Raw genomic sequence first — 18,520 nt, 5'->3', positions numbered from 1 at the left:
CTAGTAAGAGGTGCTGGGCTTGGGCTTTCGATGCAGACCGACCGTGTCTGTCTGCATCAAGCGATCTGACCTATCCTCGGTAGCAAGCAATCTCCGAACTGCTTCCTCAAAGGCCGATGCGACATTCGTGGCATCTTTTGCACTTGTTGCAAAGTAAGAATAGTCGCCGTTGTCCCTGCACCAGGCTTGTGCTTCTTCTGCAGACACCTGCCGCTCTCTGATGTCAACCTCGTTACCCAAAATCACAAAAGGAAAGCTTTCGGGCTCTTTCACATCCGCATATGAATTCTTTTTTCCAGTTACTCAAGTTCTGGAAGCTTTGAGAATCATCAACGAAGGCGACAGTCAGAACCTCTGTAAAATGGCGTCCTTAGGCTTCTGAATCGCTCTTGACCGGACGTGTCCCAAATCTGCATGGTAACAAAATGTCCATCCACCTCCAAATCTTTACTTAAAAACTCCACACCTATTGTATGGAAGAGCTGGGTATCAAACCTTATTAGTCAAGTATCTGTTCATTCGAGAACTCTTCCAACTCCACCATCTCCAAGGAGAATTACTTTAAAAAGCGATGATTTTCCTGCTATTATTAATCTCAAGATCTCTGATTTCAGAACCTTTAATTGTTCAGTTCAAACATCATTATCTCTAGGACTGTCTGGAAGATTCACCTGGACACGGACAACAGGGAAAGCGGTTCACCACTGTGCCGGGCTCATTATAGGAGTGCAGGGAGTTTCTCGCGGCCACACGGAGGAAGCCTGGGAGCTCCTGTCCGGTCAAGGACCCGGCAGGCAGGACGCGTCGGTGGCACTGCTGACCCTCGAACTTCTGAAAGAATTGCCATTAAACTAAATTTCCGTTCTCAGTTAAATTCTAGCTCCAGAATGAGGAGGAAATGAAATTCACAGAGAAAAAAAGGTAGTTTACCACAAACCTTTGCTGAGAGATCTCCTCACATTTCCCTCTCAGGAAGAGGGAAGTTAAACCCAGGAGGAAGTGGGGGGGGTGCGGGGATGCAAGAGGCAGCCATAAGAAGGGGCACGGATGAACGTGTGAGAAGCAGAAGGAAGCATTAAGTCCGTAGAACAACGATAATAGTGACTAATTGGAGGTATATTAAGACAAGGCGTGTACAGGATTGTTTTCAGACATCAAATTATGAAGGAAGGGACTTCCCTGGTGGCCCAGTGGTTAAGAATCTGCCTGCCAACGCAGGGCACACGGGTTCGAGCCCTGGTCTGGGAAGATCCCACGTGCCGCAGAGCAACTAAGCCCGTGCGCCACAACTACTGAGCCTGTGCTCTAGAGCCTGTGAGCCACAACTACTGAAGCCCGCGCGCCTAGGGCCCGTGTTCCACAAGAGAAGTCGCCGCAATGAGAAGGCCATGAGCCGCAACCAAAGAGTAGCCACCGCTCGCTGCAACTAGTGAAAGCCCGCGCAGCAACCAAGACCCAACACAGCCAAAAGTAAATTTTTTTAAAAAAAGAAAAAAAATTTTTAAATATGAAGGAAAACCTGTATGAGAAGTAAAATTAATCATGGTTTACCTCATGGTGTAAATCGCTTGGACATACACATGGTAATGAACATATTCAAGTACTGCGTTGGCCAAAAAGTTCGTTCAGTTGATGAATACGTTGTTCAAGAAAGTTCTTGGTGAAAATGAAAAATGTGTCTTATTTTTACTTAAAACTGAACGAACTTTTTGACCAACCCTATACTTACCTGATGTTAGGCCTACATTGAAGGGATGGGAATGCGTGGGGAGTGTGTGTGTGTGTGTGTGTGTGTGCGGTGGGAAACAGGGAGAACAGAGCTAACTCTTCCTTCTCCACAGTGTAAAATTAGAGGATAATGCCCCAAACTCATGTTATTTACAAAAAATGAAGGTGAGCACCAAAATAGTCTGCTAAAAAGGATGAACTAGGCGACTGGGGAGAGGAATAGGGCAGGGCACTGTTCTTTTTTCCTCTGTAATAAGCACTGTAGATATGTTTGACCATATGTGCAGCTGTAGCTCATAAAAAACAACTTAAAAATATGAATATAAAAAAATTTTTTTAATCTGTTGAATAAATCTTGCTGGCAACTTTCTGTACTAGGATGGCATCATACATTTTTATTATTACACATTTTTATTATTTTGCAAGGGTCTTCTATGCTGACACTTTATCTTCTACAGCTTATTGTAGAAGTACGACACTCATAAAACTCATCAAAGCAACAATGACCTGAATGCATTAATACTTTGTTCAAATGGAAATGTTCCCATTTTAATAACTATTAGCTTTTAATTATACAATAATCACCTAAAAGTTTCAAAAACCCCTCATTGTTGTATAAAAACTCTTTCCAAGAAAGGGTAAAAGGCATTCTGAGAATATGAAATTCTTTCATAAATAAAGGGTTAGTAGTGTATAATTTTAGGGGACAGTTCACATCAACCAACAAAATAAATTTAAATTTTCAAGAATATGCTAGTAATCAGAAGCAGAAAAACAAACATCATATGATATCACTTATCTGTGGAATAAGACGATACAAATGAACTTATTTACAAAACAGAAACAGACTCACGGACTTAGAAAACAAACTTATGGTTATCGAAGGGGAAAGAGGCGGGGAGGGATAAATTAGGAGTTTGGGATTAATGTATACACTACTATATACAAAATAGATAAGCAACAAGGACCTACTGTAGAGCACAGGAAACCTTACTCAATATTCTGTAATAACCTATACAGGAAAAGAATCTGAAAAAGAATGGATATATGTATAACTGAATCACCTTGCTGTACACCTGAGACTAACACAACACTGTGAATCAACTATACTCCAACATAAAATAAAAAATTTAAAACAGATTATGCTAATAAATATTCTCTCAAGATTCAAAAGTAAATTAAGACTTAATTATAATTGTGCATGTCATTTCTAATAATTGACACATTTTACATATATGTATTTAGAAAGAAAAAATAAATTTAAGAGGGAAAACATTAATGAGTCCACAAATGAGGGCACAGGGAGGAAATATGCTCTTTGCCATTAGTATAATCTTAGAGGTACTTCCTGTAATCCTCCCTCTTCTACTTTTCAGATGGCAATTTTTTAAAAATCAAAAAACACAGACAAAAAATGGTGAGATGATTGAATGTTAGGAGGCAGAATTGAATCTCCGTAGGTTATTCTTCCTTTGGGGTACTGCTTATTTTCCAGGGAAGGACTGTGGGTGTGCCGGGCTGGACATTACCCTTCTCGCAGGGGCCCCATGCTCCCCAAGTGCTGGATCTCAGCGCAGGGCCACCACTGCAGGAGGGGAAGAGCAAGGTGGAACCTTGGCGTTGGCTGATCTGTGTCCCATGGGGAGCTCTTCTTTGGGGACTTCCACAAATGACAGCATGTGTGCAAGCAGAGTTGCAGAGTTCTAAAGGACCCAGAAGGGGCACAGTAGAAAAGCCCTGGGCTACTGCTATCGACGGAACCTCTCTGTAGCCATAGACGGTGAAGGTCAGTAATATTTGAGTTACAATAAAATATATACGAATCCGGGCTGTTCATTCACCAAGTTTTTATTGAGCACCTACTCTGTGCCCAGCACTGCACTAGGTGCCATGGAGAATACAAGAGAAGTATAAGATACAGTGTCCGCCCTCAAGGAGCTTACAAAACTAGAGGCAGAAATCAGATGTACATGTGACTCAGGCAGCATGTGATATATACAAAGAGTACAACTACAGATAATGTAGTGGCTAAGAGACGCCCGAGATCCACAGCGGCTGGGAAGTCTCTTAGAGCAGGGGAGGAGTTAAAACTGGCTAAGCGGGGGGGACTGGCAGAGTGCCTGGAATGGGCAAGGACAAAGGCTGCGAGGTAATCTAGCTGCAGCAGGAGCTTGTGCTCAACTGTGGGCACTAGCGGAGCCTGGACAGAGGCTGGGACTTGGGTTGGGCCCGTGGGCGATGAGGATACGCTTTGATCCCTCTCTTGATATGAAGACCTGGTGGCTTGCTGGGGACCCCTGCTGCCCTCCTCTCCTCTCCCGGCACAGCCCTGTCTTGCCCTCCCCAGCCCCTCTCCTAGGAAAATAGAAGCTGGATGTTGAGTAGAGCCAGTGACACAAGTTTCATACATACCCTGCTGCAAAAACTGATCAGGGCTTCCAAGGCAGGGGAGTTTTTGCTTGGCTGGATATTTGCCCTGGTGCTTTCATATGAACTGACCAAGAGGAGGGTATCTGGGATTCTTTTAAAAACTCTCCTTGAGAGGACCAACCCAGAGATAATTCATTGATCACCAATCACAACTGTTACCCTAAAGCCACATCTATCTAGATCCTTCCCCTCAGACCACAGATGGCTTCAGGGAGTCCCACCTCCTGGCAATGGAAACCTCACACACACAGCCCTGGTCTCAGAGAAGCATGGACTCCGCTCTGGACCTTGTGAAGAGATGCTTTCCACTCGCACTCCAGGCGGCTTAAACGGCCTGGGAAGCCTCAGCGGATTTTCATTCAGTTCATTTCCAACATTTTCATGTATGTTTAACTCTGCGTTGGGGTGGCAGGAGGCGTGTTTAAAGTGCCAGGGGAGGTAGGCAGCAGAGTGGATTTGGGCAAAGGAGAAGCCATGGGATTGGAAGGCAGTAAAATGGCCTTGGGTGCAATAGTCAACTGGTCTCTCCCAAGAGCAGCTGGCATGGGATGCCACACAGGGCAAGAAAGTGCTGCCTCGCCTCTTACTCAACAAGGAGGGCAGAGCTGGGTCAAAGGCAGTGGGCAGGAGGGAGGGAGAAGCCCTGTGGACTTCAGGGTCAGAAGTCAGCACGGGAACCCCAGGGGGCGGGAGAGGAGCCCGAGAGCAGGATGGATGGAACAGCACTGAGTGAGGTCCCAAGGGGGCCACAGCCACAAGGAGGGAGCGGCAGCAACACGGGGTCCCTCCCCTTGCCTGCTCCAGGTGCTCCAGCCAGGCCCCTCCCCTCCCATCACAGAGCCCAGGAATCCCAGAGCAGTGAAGCATCGGTGGGTGTGGGGCTCAGGGTCTCAGCAGGAGGCGTGTTCCTGGCCACTTGAGCCACAGGAAGGGGAGCAGGCGCCGGGTGAAGGTGGCAGTGAAGGTGTAGATGAGTTCTTGCGACTCCGCGTTGGTGAAAGTCACGGTGCCCCCTTCGTAATCCAGGGCGATGCCCACCCTCCGGGGCCGCAGTGCTGGGAAGAGCTCGGCCTCGGGGCTGGTGTTGGCCCAGATGCCCGCGGACGAGAGGCGCAGCGCCCACACGCCGTCCTCCGGCCGCAGGGAGAGGTCGCCCTTCCTCTTCACCGAGTCTCTGGCCACCCCCACCATGCAGCTTTCCAGAACTTCCTCCTCCTCCGCCGCCTCCTCTTCTTCCTCTTCATCCCCCAGCGATTCCTCGTCCTCATCCGTTTCCCAGTCATCATATCCGTCCCCGTAGCCGGCCTCCTCTTCCTCCTCCTCCTCTTCCCCCTCTTCCTCCTCGTCCCCCTCCTCTTCATCCTCGGACCAGCCCTCCCTCTCCACCTCCACCTCCCAGTACACCTTGCCCCAGGTGAAGCCCTTACTGCCCAGCACCCCTGGCTCACAGTCAAACTGCTGGGGATGCAGGTATGCTCTCTGGTACAGGCCGCTGTAGGTCACGCACTTCCAGTCCTCCGACAGCTGCAGGTACCCACTGGCCGACTGTGGGTCTAGGGTGACACTCACTGCAGGGACAAAGGAAGAAGTATCGGTGTCGCCAGCGGACCAGGAGGGGACCCCCCAGTCCCACAGCAGGGCTGCCACACCGCACGATCCAAGGGGTGCGCTCCACACCTGTGGCAGCGTGAACAAGCCCCTCAGGGGTATGCGATGCGCGGCCTGACTGCAGGGCCAGAGGCAGTACAGCAGCGGGGCCTGGGGCAGAGAGTTTGCTCCGAATACAGGAGCCACATGACAGGGCAGATGAGAAGGAACTCAGTCACAGGGAAGAGGACTGGCGGCAGGACCTCTGAGGACAGAATGACCAAACATGGGCAGGAAGGGTCAGAGGCTCCAGTGGAGGGCTCTACTGCAGACGAAGGGTAGCAGAATAGTCAGAAAATGCAAGGTGGGGACTTCAGAAGTGCAGCTGGGAAACTCTCCCTGCTGTACAAGAGAACGGGCTACCTGGGGGCAGAAGGATTCTGTGGGGAGAGTATTCTTTATTTGAGGCAAATCTAGGAACAACCCTTTGGATACTCACCTGTCTTATATTCTAAGTCTCTCAGCAGCTTCCCTGGGGAGAAAAAAAGGACAGCAATGACCCTCAAGCCCAGCAAACCTATGAACCTGTTTCTCACTTGGACAGTATTAATTTCGTGACAAGGCTCCATCCCTGAGATCCCAAGAAGGGAAAAACAACCAGGAGACCTCAGAGGAATGAGGTCAGAGAATCCGAAACGAAGGAGCCAGGTACCCTCTTCTCAAAGCAGCACCCCAGCTCCTGACTCCCACCTCAAGGCCCTCCCCAACCCCTACCTTGGAATTCTCTCAGGCCCCGCTGCAGAGACAGAAGTCTATCTGAGAATTCTCCTGTCCTTTTTTTAACCACACGAGCAATGGGTTTCCCAATCCAGAACTTCTTCCGTGGATACCTGGGAAGATGACAGACAAACCTGCTACTTAGCTCTTCCCACATTTCTCTCAATCCTCATGACAATTTATGAAGAGGGGGGGAAAGGTACGATTATCCCCAGGTAATGGAAAAACAGGGCCTCAGAGGTACTAAGTGAACTGCGCAAGGCTGAGCCAAGACTTACAACCAGCAGCAGACTCAACATTCAGATCCCTTTTGTCTACCAACATGTGTTCTCACACCATCCCGTCCCGTCTCAGACAAGGACAGTGGACACCGGAGTGGGGATTATACAGAGAACTTGCTCCGGTGCAGAGCAAGTCTTCACCAGTTCTCAAGGACGTGTTCTTGCTTCCCAGGAGAGAAGGTTATCAGGATGAACCATGCGATGCGGGAACCTCTGGCCTCGTATCACACAGCCATTCATTCAGATGGATCATGGTCAAGGAACAGGGAAGGGGACAAAGGCACAGGGGAATGAGGTGCACCATGGAAAGGAAACTCTTTTACCTGTTTAAGAAGTCTCTGGTGTCCTGGAAGGGAAGAAAGTACAAGAGTCAATGTGAATCAAAGAAGACTTCACTCATATGTACCAAACACTATTAGAGACCGGGACACATCAGTGAACAAAACAAATGCGGTTCTTCCTTATGGAAATGACATTCTAGTGGCAGCAATGGATAAAACAAACAGAAAACAAACAAAATAATCACGACGACAGAGCAAATGGAGGGGCGGTAGAAGGGGTGACAGGCCAGCTTCTCTGAGGATGACACTTGTGCTGAGATCTGAAGAACGCAGTACTGGCCAGGTGAAGAGTGGGAGGAAAGCAAGGTGGGAAAGGGCTTGGCAAAGGGGGCAGGGGCCACATCATGCAGGGCTGGACAGGTATATAGCAAGGAGTTCAAATTTTGTTCTATGTTCAGTAGAAAGCCACCAAAGTGTTTCAAGTAGGGGAGTGATGTATGTGATCTGCTTTTCAAGTGGCTGAGACTGCTAAGTATCCTCCAGGATCTATTCTCCCCTTCTTCCTTTTAGTAATAGAACCTGTGGAGTAATAGCTGGGCAGAGGGCCACCCAACAGAAAACTACACTTCCCAGATCCCCTTGTAACCAGGTTTGGTCATGTGACTAAGCTCCAGCCAATGGGATGCGAAAGGAAGCAATGACTATAATTTTGGGGTCACATACTTTAAAAAAAGGAATTCCATTCTACTTCTCTTTTTCCTTGGCTCAGTTTTGGATATGATGGTGAGCCCAACTTTGACAAAACAGCTGAGGACAACGTCCCTTGAGGTTAGTGAAACAACCAGATGGAAGTAACCAGCTTTCTGGATGACCTCATGGACAGCTGCCCTGACAGCTCTAGACCCCTCATGTCTGAACTGTTTCTGGGAGGGAAATAACTTGTTTGATATAGTCGCTAGCCAAAATCCCAAGTGATCAATCACTTGGGCATCCTGTACGGAATGGATTAAGAGAGGCAACGCCAACATCAGGGGGCAGTCTGGAGGCTGTTTATGGACCTGGCAAGAGATAATGATGCCCTGACTAGGGCAGTACAGTGGAGCCAGGGAAGCAGCACATTCTAGGTACGTTTGAGACAGACTGGGCATACTGGTGAAAGATAATCAAGGACAGGCCACGGCTTACACAGGAGGGAGGATGGTGCTATCTGAGTGATAGGAGGGGGTAGAATGGGGAGGAGGTTCTTGCGAGATACTGGTTATTTCCCTTTTATAAGTCTAAATCCTCCATAATACTCTATAGTAATTTTTGCCTTCCTTTTACCCATCCCACAAATTTTCAGTGCTTCTTATGTGTCAGACACCACTCTAGAAGCCTGAGATAGAGCAGGAAAAAAAAAAAAGAGAGAGAGAGAGAGAGGCACACACACAAATCCCTAGCAGCGGGAAGCAGAGAGCAAAGAATCAACATAACAAATCTATTATATGATGCTATTAAGTGATAGGTGCTATAGGAAGAAGACAGTAGTGTGGAGGGGGACTGGGTAAGGGTGGGGGCAGAGTGACCTCTTTGAGAGAGTGGGATTTGGGAAACAAATGGAATCGCCAAACTGTGGCTGCTGCGGACTGTTTCAGCAAGTCTCAGGAACAACTTGGGGTTTTGCTCGAGGGGAGGCCATCCAAGAGGTCAGAGCTACACCTCGCCCCCACCATGAAGCAACTGACCAGAGACTGGTTGTGAGTTGCTGGCAAATCCTTCTACTCTGTCCCCCGAAACAAGTAAGTCCAAGCCAGCTTCAGGGAACAGGGGGACAAATCTTGAGACAGTGTATGCCAACAGCTCTGCTGGGATACGTGACATAAAAAGGCAAATAAATGGGCAGTAGGTGGGTGCGGTTAGGGAGCCAAGAGGGCATATTCTGTGACACAGAAGCTGCTAGAACAGAGACAGAATGAGGCCCATCTAAGGGCTGAAGGTTGTGAGTGGCCCAGAGAGGGTGAGACCCGGAGCACCAGTTCAGGAACCCTTCTCTCAAAGGACGCAGAATGGGAGACTGGGGAGTACCGAGGCAACCTGCAGCCCCACACACTGGGCCTCCAGAGGGACGCAACCTGCCCAAGGCTCCTGGAGGGTCTCTCACCCCCCAGACTCCTGGGGCTGTGGTGAAAGAGGCAGTCAGAGCAGAGGCTGGGGCAGGAATCACAGCAATGCTGGGTATTAAGAACCCCAAGGTTCTTCATGGGTGTGGATGGCGACCGACAGTGGAACAGGCAGAGGTACGACCTGCCACCAGACCCTGCAAGGCCTGCCCAGGGCTGAACCAGGGGGGCTTCATAATTCCCTCCAGAGAGGCTCTCCTATCCCCTAGTTCCCTTTATTGTCTTCCTGATAGTCCCAGTTCAGAGATCTTCCCTTTTCTATCGCCTTTGTCAAAAGGCCTCTGTTTCTCTGTGTCTTTTTTTTTTTTTTTCCGCACCGCATGTCTTGTGGGATTTTTAGTTCCCCAACCAGGGATCGAACCCGGGCCCTAGGCAGTGAGAGCACCAAGTCCCAACCACTGGACCACCAGGGAATTCCCTGTTTTTATCTCTCGTCCTGTTGCTTCTCTCTCTCACCTGTATTTCTCTACCAGACTTTTGGATCAGGGCCCCTATCTTAGTAGGGCCTCATCTTTACTCTCCATTGACAATCAATTAATCTCTGGTAAAATACTAATGACAGTTCAGGAGTGAGCGGTCCAGTTCCCTTGCGGCAAAAGCAAACCCAAACAAAACACACAGACAAAACCCACCAGCACCAACATTTCCTTTACTGACTTTCATCAGACACCCACCTTCTCTCCTTTCCCTCCTCCCACCTGGCCCCAGGGATGTCTTCAATCTGAGTGGTCTCAGAGGCACTGAAGGCTGGGCCTCTGCTGGCCCACAAAACTCTTCTGGGCGGACCGCGGAGAGGCTCCCCTCCAGGCAGACACGGCTGGATCTCAGCCCCCCCAGTACCCCAGCTATGTCCCCGCTCTGTTCCACAGCAAGTACACATCCACATGGTGGCAGCGGCTGTGGGGAAAGGAAGGATGTGCGCTCCTGGAGAGGGGGGAGGGGGTGGAGAGGCAGCAAGTGACCCAGTCAGAGTCTGAGAGAAATTCTAGGGAACAGAATGACTTCTGGAGGAAAGGAAGGAATCAGAGAGACATTCTGGACAAAGTGAGAGAAAAGAAGAGCAAGAGGCCGGAGGCCTGTGAGTCAGGACACCCGAGCTGGAGCTCTGACGTGATTCCTGACCTGCCCCACGGCCTGGGACTAACTCTTCCTCTCTCTGGTCGTCAGGGACTTCATCAGCGGGGGCTCGACCAGAAGAGTTCTAAGTCCCCGCCAGTCCCGAGGCATGAGTCGGAATCCGCAATGATGGAGAGGCAGGCAGAGGCTACCTGTGCCGGCCCGTGTACCCGGCAGACTCGCCATCTCTCCCCAGCATCCCACCTCTGACTCGCCCTGCCACTGGCCAGGGACAGCACTTCCCTAGAGAAGGTCCTGGGCGGTTCCACTGCCGGCCAGCAGCCCCACCATGCAAGTGGAGGAGCTCATCACACAGGCCTTCTCCTGGCCTGCAAGGGCAGAAAGATCGAGCATGCTCCCTCCAAAGGCCGCCGAGCCCTGTTTAAGGCAGTGTGACTCCTCTGAGAGGCTTGGGGTGGAAGGAGCTGTGGTGTCATTTCAACGTGGCAGCCTTTTCTCCAATCCATGACCCTCCCTTTCTCGGGGCCAAAGCTGCCTCTTCCGGGAGGTGTTCCAGAGGCCCCCTGCCTGCTCTCTACCTTATTCTCTGAGGCTGATTCCACAGTCCCAGAGAAAACCTCTGCCTTCGAGAAGTCTCCCTTCCCCAGCTACCCATCTCCTCCAGACTCTCTGGGTTCTTGACAGAACCCGCGCTCAGCCCTCCCTCAGTGACCCCTGATCCCACAGGCTTCTTCATCTCCAGAACCATAAACAGCTTCCCCTGGACCAGTGTCTGCCAATGACTTGTTAGAAGACAGGCTCACGACGGTAGTGATGAGCATGGAGGACAGTAGCGAAAATACTAATAACCTTCTCTTCCATTTCTACAACACTTTTCAAAATTTTAAACTCTTTCATGTAGAAAATTTACTTTTGGAAGTGACAACATGCCAGTTATTTTATGCTCATGCAATCATTGCAATAAGTGGTGGGGATAAAGATTATCATCTCCATGCTTTAGATCAGAAAACTGAGGCCCTGAGAAGAAGTGACTCTCCAAAGGTCCTGTAAGTGAGTGGCAGGGCCAAGACCTGCTGTCCTGGTCTCCCGGCTCCCTGCCCCACGGAGGTCTCTCACCTGCATGAGCTCTGCAGCCGGCTGCTGTGCCTTGCCCTCCAGCTCGGAGATGACCAGCGCCAGCCGGGCAAGCTCCCCGACGCCCCTGGTCTTGTACTTCTCCCTGCCCTCTGTGAGCTCCTGCTCCAGCTTCGCCAGCTGGTCCAGCAGGCGCTGTTCCCGCTCCCTCAGGAACTGGTGGCCCTGCTCAAACTCAGCCACGATGCACTGCCTCTGGTCCTGGAGCTTCTTCTGCAGGGGTGGGAAGGGGGAGAAGGGGGTGACACCTCTGCCCCGGGGTAGAAGATCCCTCCAGGATCTGGTGTAGGGGTGCACAGGCTGGCTCTTTGCCTCTCGTGCCCCTCGCTGACCCCATTCATGAATTCTACAGTGTTTGGGCTGGAAGGGGCATTAGAGCTCTCCTGTGGCAACCTCCTTTCCTCAAAGAAGACACGGTAAGTCAGTCAGGTCAGTTCCCTCAGACACCATGGGATTGGAACCCTGACTGCCTGCCATTATCTGTTCTAGGTAAACCAGTATGCTCTGGGGCCCTTTGAGGAACGTTATGAGCAAACACATTTTCCCCTCCTGGACTCCAATCGTCGTGTGCTGCCTCTTCCAGGAAGTTTTCCTTGATTAATTTTATCCAAGCCTGACCAATCCTCTCTTCAGCATCTTCCCCATTATGTGTAAAATATCTGCGTGTACCCCATCCCTGCCACGTAGGACTATATCCTCTTCCCTCAGTGAAACTGTGGAACGTCTATGCTCAGGGACCATGTCCTTTCTCGCCCCCAAGTCTCCCTGCCGAGTCCAGGCTGGGATCTGGTCAGCATCCTCGCACACTGAGCACCTGGAGGCACTCCTTGGATTGGGCCGTCTCCTGCTTCACTCTGTCCCTCTCCCAGGGCCTAACTGCTCACCACCGGGACTGGCCCCAGCATCCCTCCACCCTCCAATGCCCACTTCCCGAACAGACGTTCCCCCAGAAAACTGGAACCTCTTATCAGTTTTTTCCCCCGATCCCATCTCTCATCAAACACACAACGCGCTGCCTGTTTCCAAACTACTGGCAACCACAGGCGCAGGACTCGCTAGACACAGCGTCTTCAGAGCTGGTCGGGCCTTGCCTAGCCCACCCCTCTCACTTCTCGTCCTGGAGCCAGCTCCCTCCTTCCAAACCCCCTGCCCCCCTCACTCTCAGGAACCATGTCTTTCTCCCTCTCTTTGAAAGGAAGAACGAAGCCAGGCCTTCCTCAGTTCCCTACACTCTGGCTCTGCTGAGCAGACACGCCCTGCAGCTGCGGTGAGTCACAGAACGAGAAGGACCTTAGCTGACATCCAGGCAACCCAGTCACTTGTGAGACGAGGAAGCAGGCCAGAGCCATAGAGCTCAGACCGGCAGGGCCTGGGCTAAAGCCCAGGCTTCCCGGCCGTCAGTCCAGTCGGGGCTCCGTCTCCCAGGGAGCCAGCTGCCTGCCTCAGAGCTTTCCCTCAACAGCCTCACTTACCAGCACAGCCAGGATATCAGCTTCTCCCTTGGCCTGAAAGCCCTGAATTTTGTCTCTGTCTCTCCTTAGGGTACTCAGGTGGTTCAGGATTTTTTCCTGTAGAAAGACAAGCAGTGGGGATGCTCTGGGCTGAGGCAGGAGGGTGGACTCGGGCTGAGTCCTCGGCCAGCGAGAAGCCTTCTGAGGGGTCTGCGCCAGGCCTCGCCTCCGGGTGGGTGCCAAGCAGAGCATCCCTCCCTGCGGGGGTGAGGAGGGCTTACCCTGTGGGGCTGGGCTGCCTTCTCCACGAGGACGGCCGAGTGGGGCCTGTGCTCCCGGGACTCCCGGCACATGACACACAGCAGCTTGCCATCGTCCTCGCAGTAGTAGTGCAGCTTCTCGTGGTGCCGCTCGCACAGCCTCGTGTCCTGCTGCTCCCGGGCCGCTTCCCCCGGCTGCCGGCCCTTGTCCACCTTCAGCCGCTCGATGTTCTCCACCAGGCTGGCCAGCTGCCACACTGGCCTGATATTCTCCTTCTTAAAAGGCTTCTTACACAGGGGGCAGACAGGGCGGCCCCCTGATGCGGGGCGGACGTCGGTGGTACAGCTGCGGCAGAAGACGTGGCCACAGTCAATGGTCACCGGGTCCCGCAGGTAATCGAGGCAGATGGAGCAGGTCACCTCCTCTTCCAGGCTCCGCAGTGGTGCCAACGCAGCCATGGTGTCCTGAGCTCAGAGGGGTCCCTGTTCACTGGTGGGGACTTCTCCTCCTTGGAGACCAGACACGGAGTCAAGAGCAGGCACAGCAGAGGGGCAGAAATGGCAGCCTTGCACAAAGCTGCCAGCCCCAGCGATCGATCAGTCAATCAATAGATACTTAGCAGCTCCTACGAGGCTCACACAGAATCAGAGCGAAAGGACCTTACCGATCCTCAAGTCCAACGCCCTCATTTTATAGATGAGGAAACTGAGGCCCAGAGAGGGTAGCTTGGTAGAAGGGAGAGCAGAGCTGCCACCAGCCCATGCCACGCTGCTGGGAAAGCACTCCTACCTCAAGACCCTTTCCTTCCATCTGTTGGGAAATGGCTCCAATATACCAATTATGATAGAACAAGGCACCAGATAACTACCTGCTGGAAAACTGTCATACCGTACAAACCTACAATGTCTATTATGTGCACAGTGCTGCCTCACTTCTGCAGTGCATGGGCTGCACAGCTGTTCATGGGGGGCCCTGACAGAGTCAAGAGACTCCTTTGTCTTCCCTGTAGATCTCAGGTGCCAAGGACTAAGCGCGCTAAGGTTCTTTACCAAGACTCAAGAAGCGTCAAGAGTCTGAGTTCTGGTCTCCTCCTTTATAGATGTTTCCTTGGGCTGTGCTGAAGTTTTGGCTTGGTTCACTTCCCCCAGAAAGCAGGTCTCTACCCAGACTCAGCCTGCCGGCAGAGCACGGCCTGACCACACCGGACTCGTTCTCAGCTGTGCCCCCCTGTGCAGCTGGCCTGGCCGCTCTACTGCTAACAAGGGCGACTGAGACCAACGTGGGAGGAAGCCTCAGGTGGCTTGCGACCGTGATGTGCTGATGAGGGCTTGGCCGTAAGAGGGAGCACAGAAGCTGAGCACAGAGAGGACTTCAGTCCTGTTTACCTCTGCAGCCCTGGCCCACTTCCTGTCTGAGGCTAGGAGCCTTAGCACACTTAAGCCAACAGCTTCCTCCTGCCCCTGACACTGTGTGACAAGATAGAACTCATTTAAGTACTCTGAGCCTCAGTTTATCCATCCGTAAAATGGCGAGAGTGATACTTACCTTCAAGGGTTTCTAAGTGGGTTGAGTAAAAGAATTATGTTGAAAATACTAAGCATAAGTGCGGTATAGAGGGGGAATCTAGGAGAGAACCCAGAACCCGCGGTTCCCAAATCCAGTGAGTGTTCAAAGCACAAGTACAGCAAGAGTGGAAATTTAAAGTGAGGATGAACCACCATAGTGACACACGAGCTCCAGAGTTAAAGCAAACGAGAGACTCGTGGGGCAAACTGGGGAACTTGCTCTGCCGCAGACCCACAGAAGGACCCACGGGAGGCAATAAGCAGTCGCTGGGAAGACAGCCAGCAGACAGGGCACGCAGGTAACTGCGAGGCTGGAATGAAGCCCTTGGAACCGCAGGCAAATCAATCCGATTACTGGCTATGTACGTGAAAGTCCATTACAGCAGAGTTCAGTGGCCTTCAAGGTCTTTCACTGTAGTGACATGAATGAGCTAGAAATAAAGCCCCAAAGAGAAAATGACACAGGAATACAAAGTCTACTTCTTGAGGATCTAATGCAGCAATATATAAGAAGTGCTTTATAAAGGGAAAGTACTGTACAAATGTAAGGGATTATCTTTCTGCTGACAATGAACTCCAACTGGAAGCTCCAATGGATTTAGAGATGTGTGACTTTAAGAGTGTGGAAAAGACCTGTACCTACAAAGCTCAAACAAAAGAATCAAGGAATTTAACTGGTAAATGAAGGTAATAAAGTTTTTAGAATGTTAATAAGGGTAGTAAAAATCCTAGGAGTTGCCTGGTCAACTCCCTGGTTTGTCTGTTGAGGAAGCGAGCCTGACCCAGCCACTTGGAGGTGTAACACAGGAAAGGGTCCTGGTGCTGGTGATTCCTATGGGTGCTGGAGCCCTTCACCAACTCACTTTGCTGAGGGGCTTGGAAGTTCAAAGGCTAAGGTTATTTGTTTCTTTTATTGTTGTAGGGTTATGGCATGTGTTTATCTTTGGGGCTGGGAATTTAATTCTGTTGCAAATGACCAGATGAATAAAAGGACTATGAAGAGCTCAGCTACAGCTCCCCATCCACACAAAACCTGACACAATCAGGCACCCTCATCACTTGGAGCAGGAGTTCTTAACCCAGGCTCCATGCTGGACTTCCACAGATCTTTAAACCCCCAACACGGTATGAAAATGGTTACTAATGTACTAGATGAAAAACCTGTCCAGGGATTACAGAAGAATGCTGGTAAGTAAGTGTAGGAGGGATGATAGAACTAGAAAAACACCATCTTGCAAGCTCCATTGTATAAGACAAGGATCATCATCAGATACTAAAACCACAAGGTACTAGGGGACAGGACAGTCCCATGGTGCTAAGTACCGCCCAGTGGGTACTCCCTAATGTACCTTGATAAGGGAGAGATCTGGTGATGGCCTTAGTCAGTGACCAAATCCAGCATCGCTAAGAGAGGGACAGGTGTTTCTGGCATATGGTTCCCAATGTGGCGCCATATGAATTGCACAATGTCACCTTTGAAGTAGTCGTGCCAAAAATGTTTGAGGTGGGACTTCCCCGGTGGCGCAGTGGTTAAGAATCTGCCTGCCAGTGCAGGGGACACAGGTTCGATCCCTGGTCCGGGAAGATCCCACATGCCGCGGAGCAACAAAGCCCATGCGCCACAACTACTGAGCCCGTGCGCCACAACTACTGAAGCCTGTGCACCCCAGAGCCTGCGCACTGCAACTACTGAGCCCACGTGCCACAACTACTGATGCCTAGAGCCCGTGCTCTGCAACGAGAAGCCACCACAATGAGAAGCCCGCGCACTGCAACGAACAGTAGCCCCTGCTCACCGCAACTAGAGAAAGCCCATGTGTAGCAACGAAGACCCAACGCAGCCAAAAATAAAAAATAAAAAAAAGTTTGATGTGAATGAATCCAATCACCTCTTTCAACCTACCTTCCAGTTTACAGAAAATATGAGGGTTAGAAGAATGAGTTAAAGCCCATCATCAGGAGACAGATAAATCCAGAATAGGAGACATTCCACAAGACAACTGGCCTGGACTTTTAAAAAGTCAGTCATGAAAAATAAAACAGGGTTGTTCTTGAGTTAAAAAGACTAAAGAGAAATAACAATCAAACGCAAATACTTTGATTGGATCCTGGTTTTTTAAAAAAAGCTATTAAAAACAGTTTGGGGACAATTAGAGGAAATTTGACAAAAGACTAGGTATTGCATCATATTAAGAAATTATTATTGATTTTTTAATAGCATTTATTGAAGTTATGCATGTATGTACATATTTTCAGGCAACACATGCTGCAGTATTTAGGACTGTATGACTACAACGTACTTTTAAATGGTTCAACAAAACAAAATAAAAAGTCAGAAAATCTCCAATAGAGAGATGATCGTGCCCAACACTTGTAGAAGCTCAATACATAGGTGCTGAACAAATGAATGGATTCAGAGGAAGGAAGGCAATGTTAATTGCATATGCATTTGTTTGAGAGGCTGCTGAAACTAACAAATGGAACACAGTACAGTTCTATGTTCAATCCCATTGCTTGGTTATATAGGCTCCATCCTGAATATATAACAAATATTGAAGATGGCTTACTCTGGCATTGCTGACTATGTATAAGACTCGAGGTGTAAATCTGTGGGTTGAAACCAGGTTCAAGTCAGGGCTCTAACCCAATAGCCCAGCGACTAACAACTTCTTGGTGACAGCATTTCTGTAGGACCCACCTTACCGGCCATTTACACATCTTATGTTATTTAATGCTCAGGATACTTTTCTGAGGAAACTGAGGCTCAGGGAGGGAAGCAACTTGCCCAAGAGCACGTGGCTAGGAAGCAGTGTCTGGTGCCGATGCCTCAGCCCAATCCATTACACTCTCTTCTCTGCCCAGGCAAACTGTAAAGCAGGGCCTAATACCAGCTCCTTTGTCAGGAAGCTCGGATGAGGTCATCTCAATGGAAGGGCTTTGTAAACTGGAGAGTGCTGACAAAAGTAAAGGGGCATGTATTACTGCTGACGCTGAGCGAAAGCACCCTTGCCTTAGATTCGACAGGCAGCATGGCTCCTGTATGAGACGCGGGCGGACCTGGGCTCACGCCGCACAGCCAACCCTTTCGAGCCAACGCAAGACTGACCCTCTCCAAAACCCCTCCCCAACTTACCACGCTCCCCTGTGATTCCGCCTTTTCTATCATTTGTGCCTTTAGCACATTCTGATGATCTCGACAGGTTTTCACCATAAGGGGTAAAACTACCACACTCCTCTCCATTCCTGGCTCTCGGGTGGACAGAAACCATAGCAAGCCAGAGCCAGAAAGTCTTCACAACGACATGGTCCACGCTACGTCCTTTACCCAAATGCGAATTCTGAAACCTGAGCAAGTCGTTTCATGGATTACCTTCTACCAGAAGCCACTCACCCCCGCTCTGGGGTGGACAGGTCTTCTGTCCTTTCAGTAAACCAGAAGCTGGTTTCAATTCCACAGAACCAGGCAGAACTGGAGACACTCCCGACCTTTTCGAGTCCCCCTTGCCCCACCATCCACCTGTCCCCTACAGCTCTCCGCATCTCCTAAATACCTACTCTACACATGTCAACAGACTGGCTGAGGTGACACCACATAATTTCTGGCACACATTTCAGGATGTAGATGCCATGCACAAGTGTTGGCTGCAAGAACCACTGTGAGTTGTAAAAACTAGCTGAGGTTTCTCTTCATGGTTAGAATTCTGGTAGGTAGACTTTATCAAGTTATGGAAAGAAACTTCTATTCCTACTATTTAGAGAATTCTATATATATATTATACATACGTGTAT

At 50.1% G+C, this 18,520-nt stretch overlaps 1 protein-coding gene and 1 pseudogene across 1 annotated transcript; both read right to left on the bottom strand.

Moving 5' to 3' along the window:
• On the bottom strand, positions 1-3,407 carry LOC136129664 (ras-related protein Rab-9A-like; annotated as a pseudogene).
• A 1,633-nt stretch (positions 3,408-5,040) lies between these two features.
• Positions 5,041-13,624, bottom strand: LOC136129801 (tripartite motif-containing protein 26). The gene is made up of 7 exons (XM_065886144.1): positions 13,187-13,624; positions 12,927-13,022; positions 11,437-11,667; positions 7,127-7,149; positions 6,520-6,635; positions 6,245-6,277; positions 5,041-5,726 (listed from the first exon to the last, which is right to left on the bottom strand). The coding sequence occupies exons 1-7, from the start codon at positions 13,622-13,624 to the stop codon at positions 5,041-5,043; spliced, it is 1,623 nt and encodes a 540-aa protein (XP_065742216.1).
• Positions 13,625-18,520: the final 4,896 nt, after the last annotated feature.

Source organism: Phocoena phocoena, chromosome 10, assembly GCF_963924675.1.
Source record: "Phocoena phocoena chromosome 10, mPhoPho1.1, whole genome shotgun sequence".
In the NCBI taxonomy this organism is placed as follows: domain Eukaryota; kingdom Metazoa; phylum Chordata; class Mammalia; order Artiodactyla; family Phocoenidae; genus Phocoena; species Phocoena phocoena.
The sequence above is the reverse complement of the archived record's forward strand: the minus strand, read 5'-3'. Positions and strand labels throughout refer to the sequence as shown.

Coding starts and splice junctions, on each gene's coding strand:
- LOC136129801 (XM_065886144.1), bottom strand. CDS start 13,624: ATGGCTGCGTTGGCACCACTGCGGAGCCTGGAAGAGGAGGTGACCTGC. Junction 6,278..6,519: donor GGGCCTGAGAGAATTCCAAG/GTAGGGGTTGGG, acceptor TTTTCTCCCCAG/GGAAGCTGCTGAGAGACTTA. Junction 5,727..6,244: donor AGACTTAGAATATAAGACAG/GTGAGTATCCAA, acceptor TTGTCCCTGCAG/TGAGTGTCACCCTAGACCCA.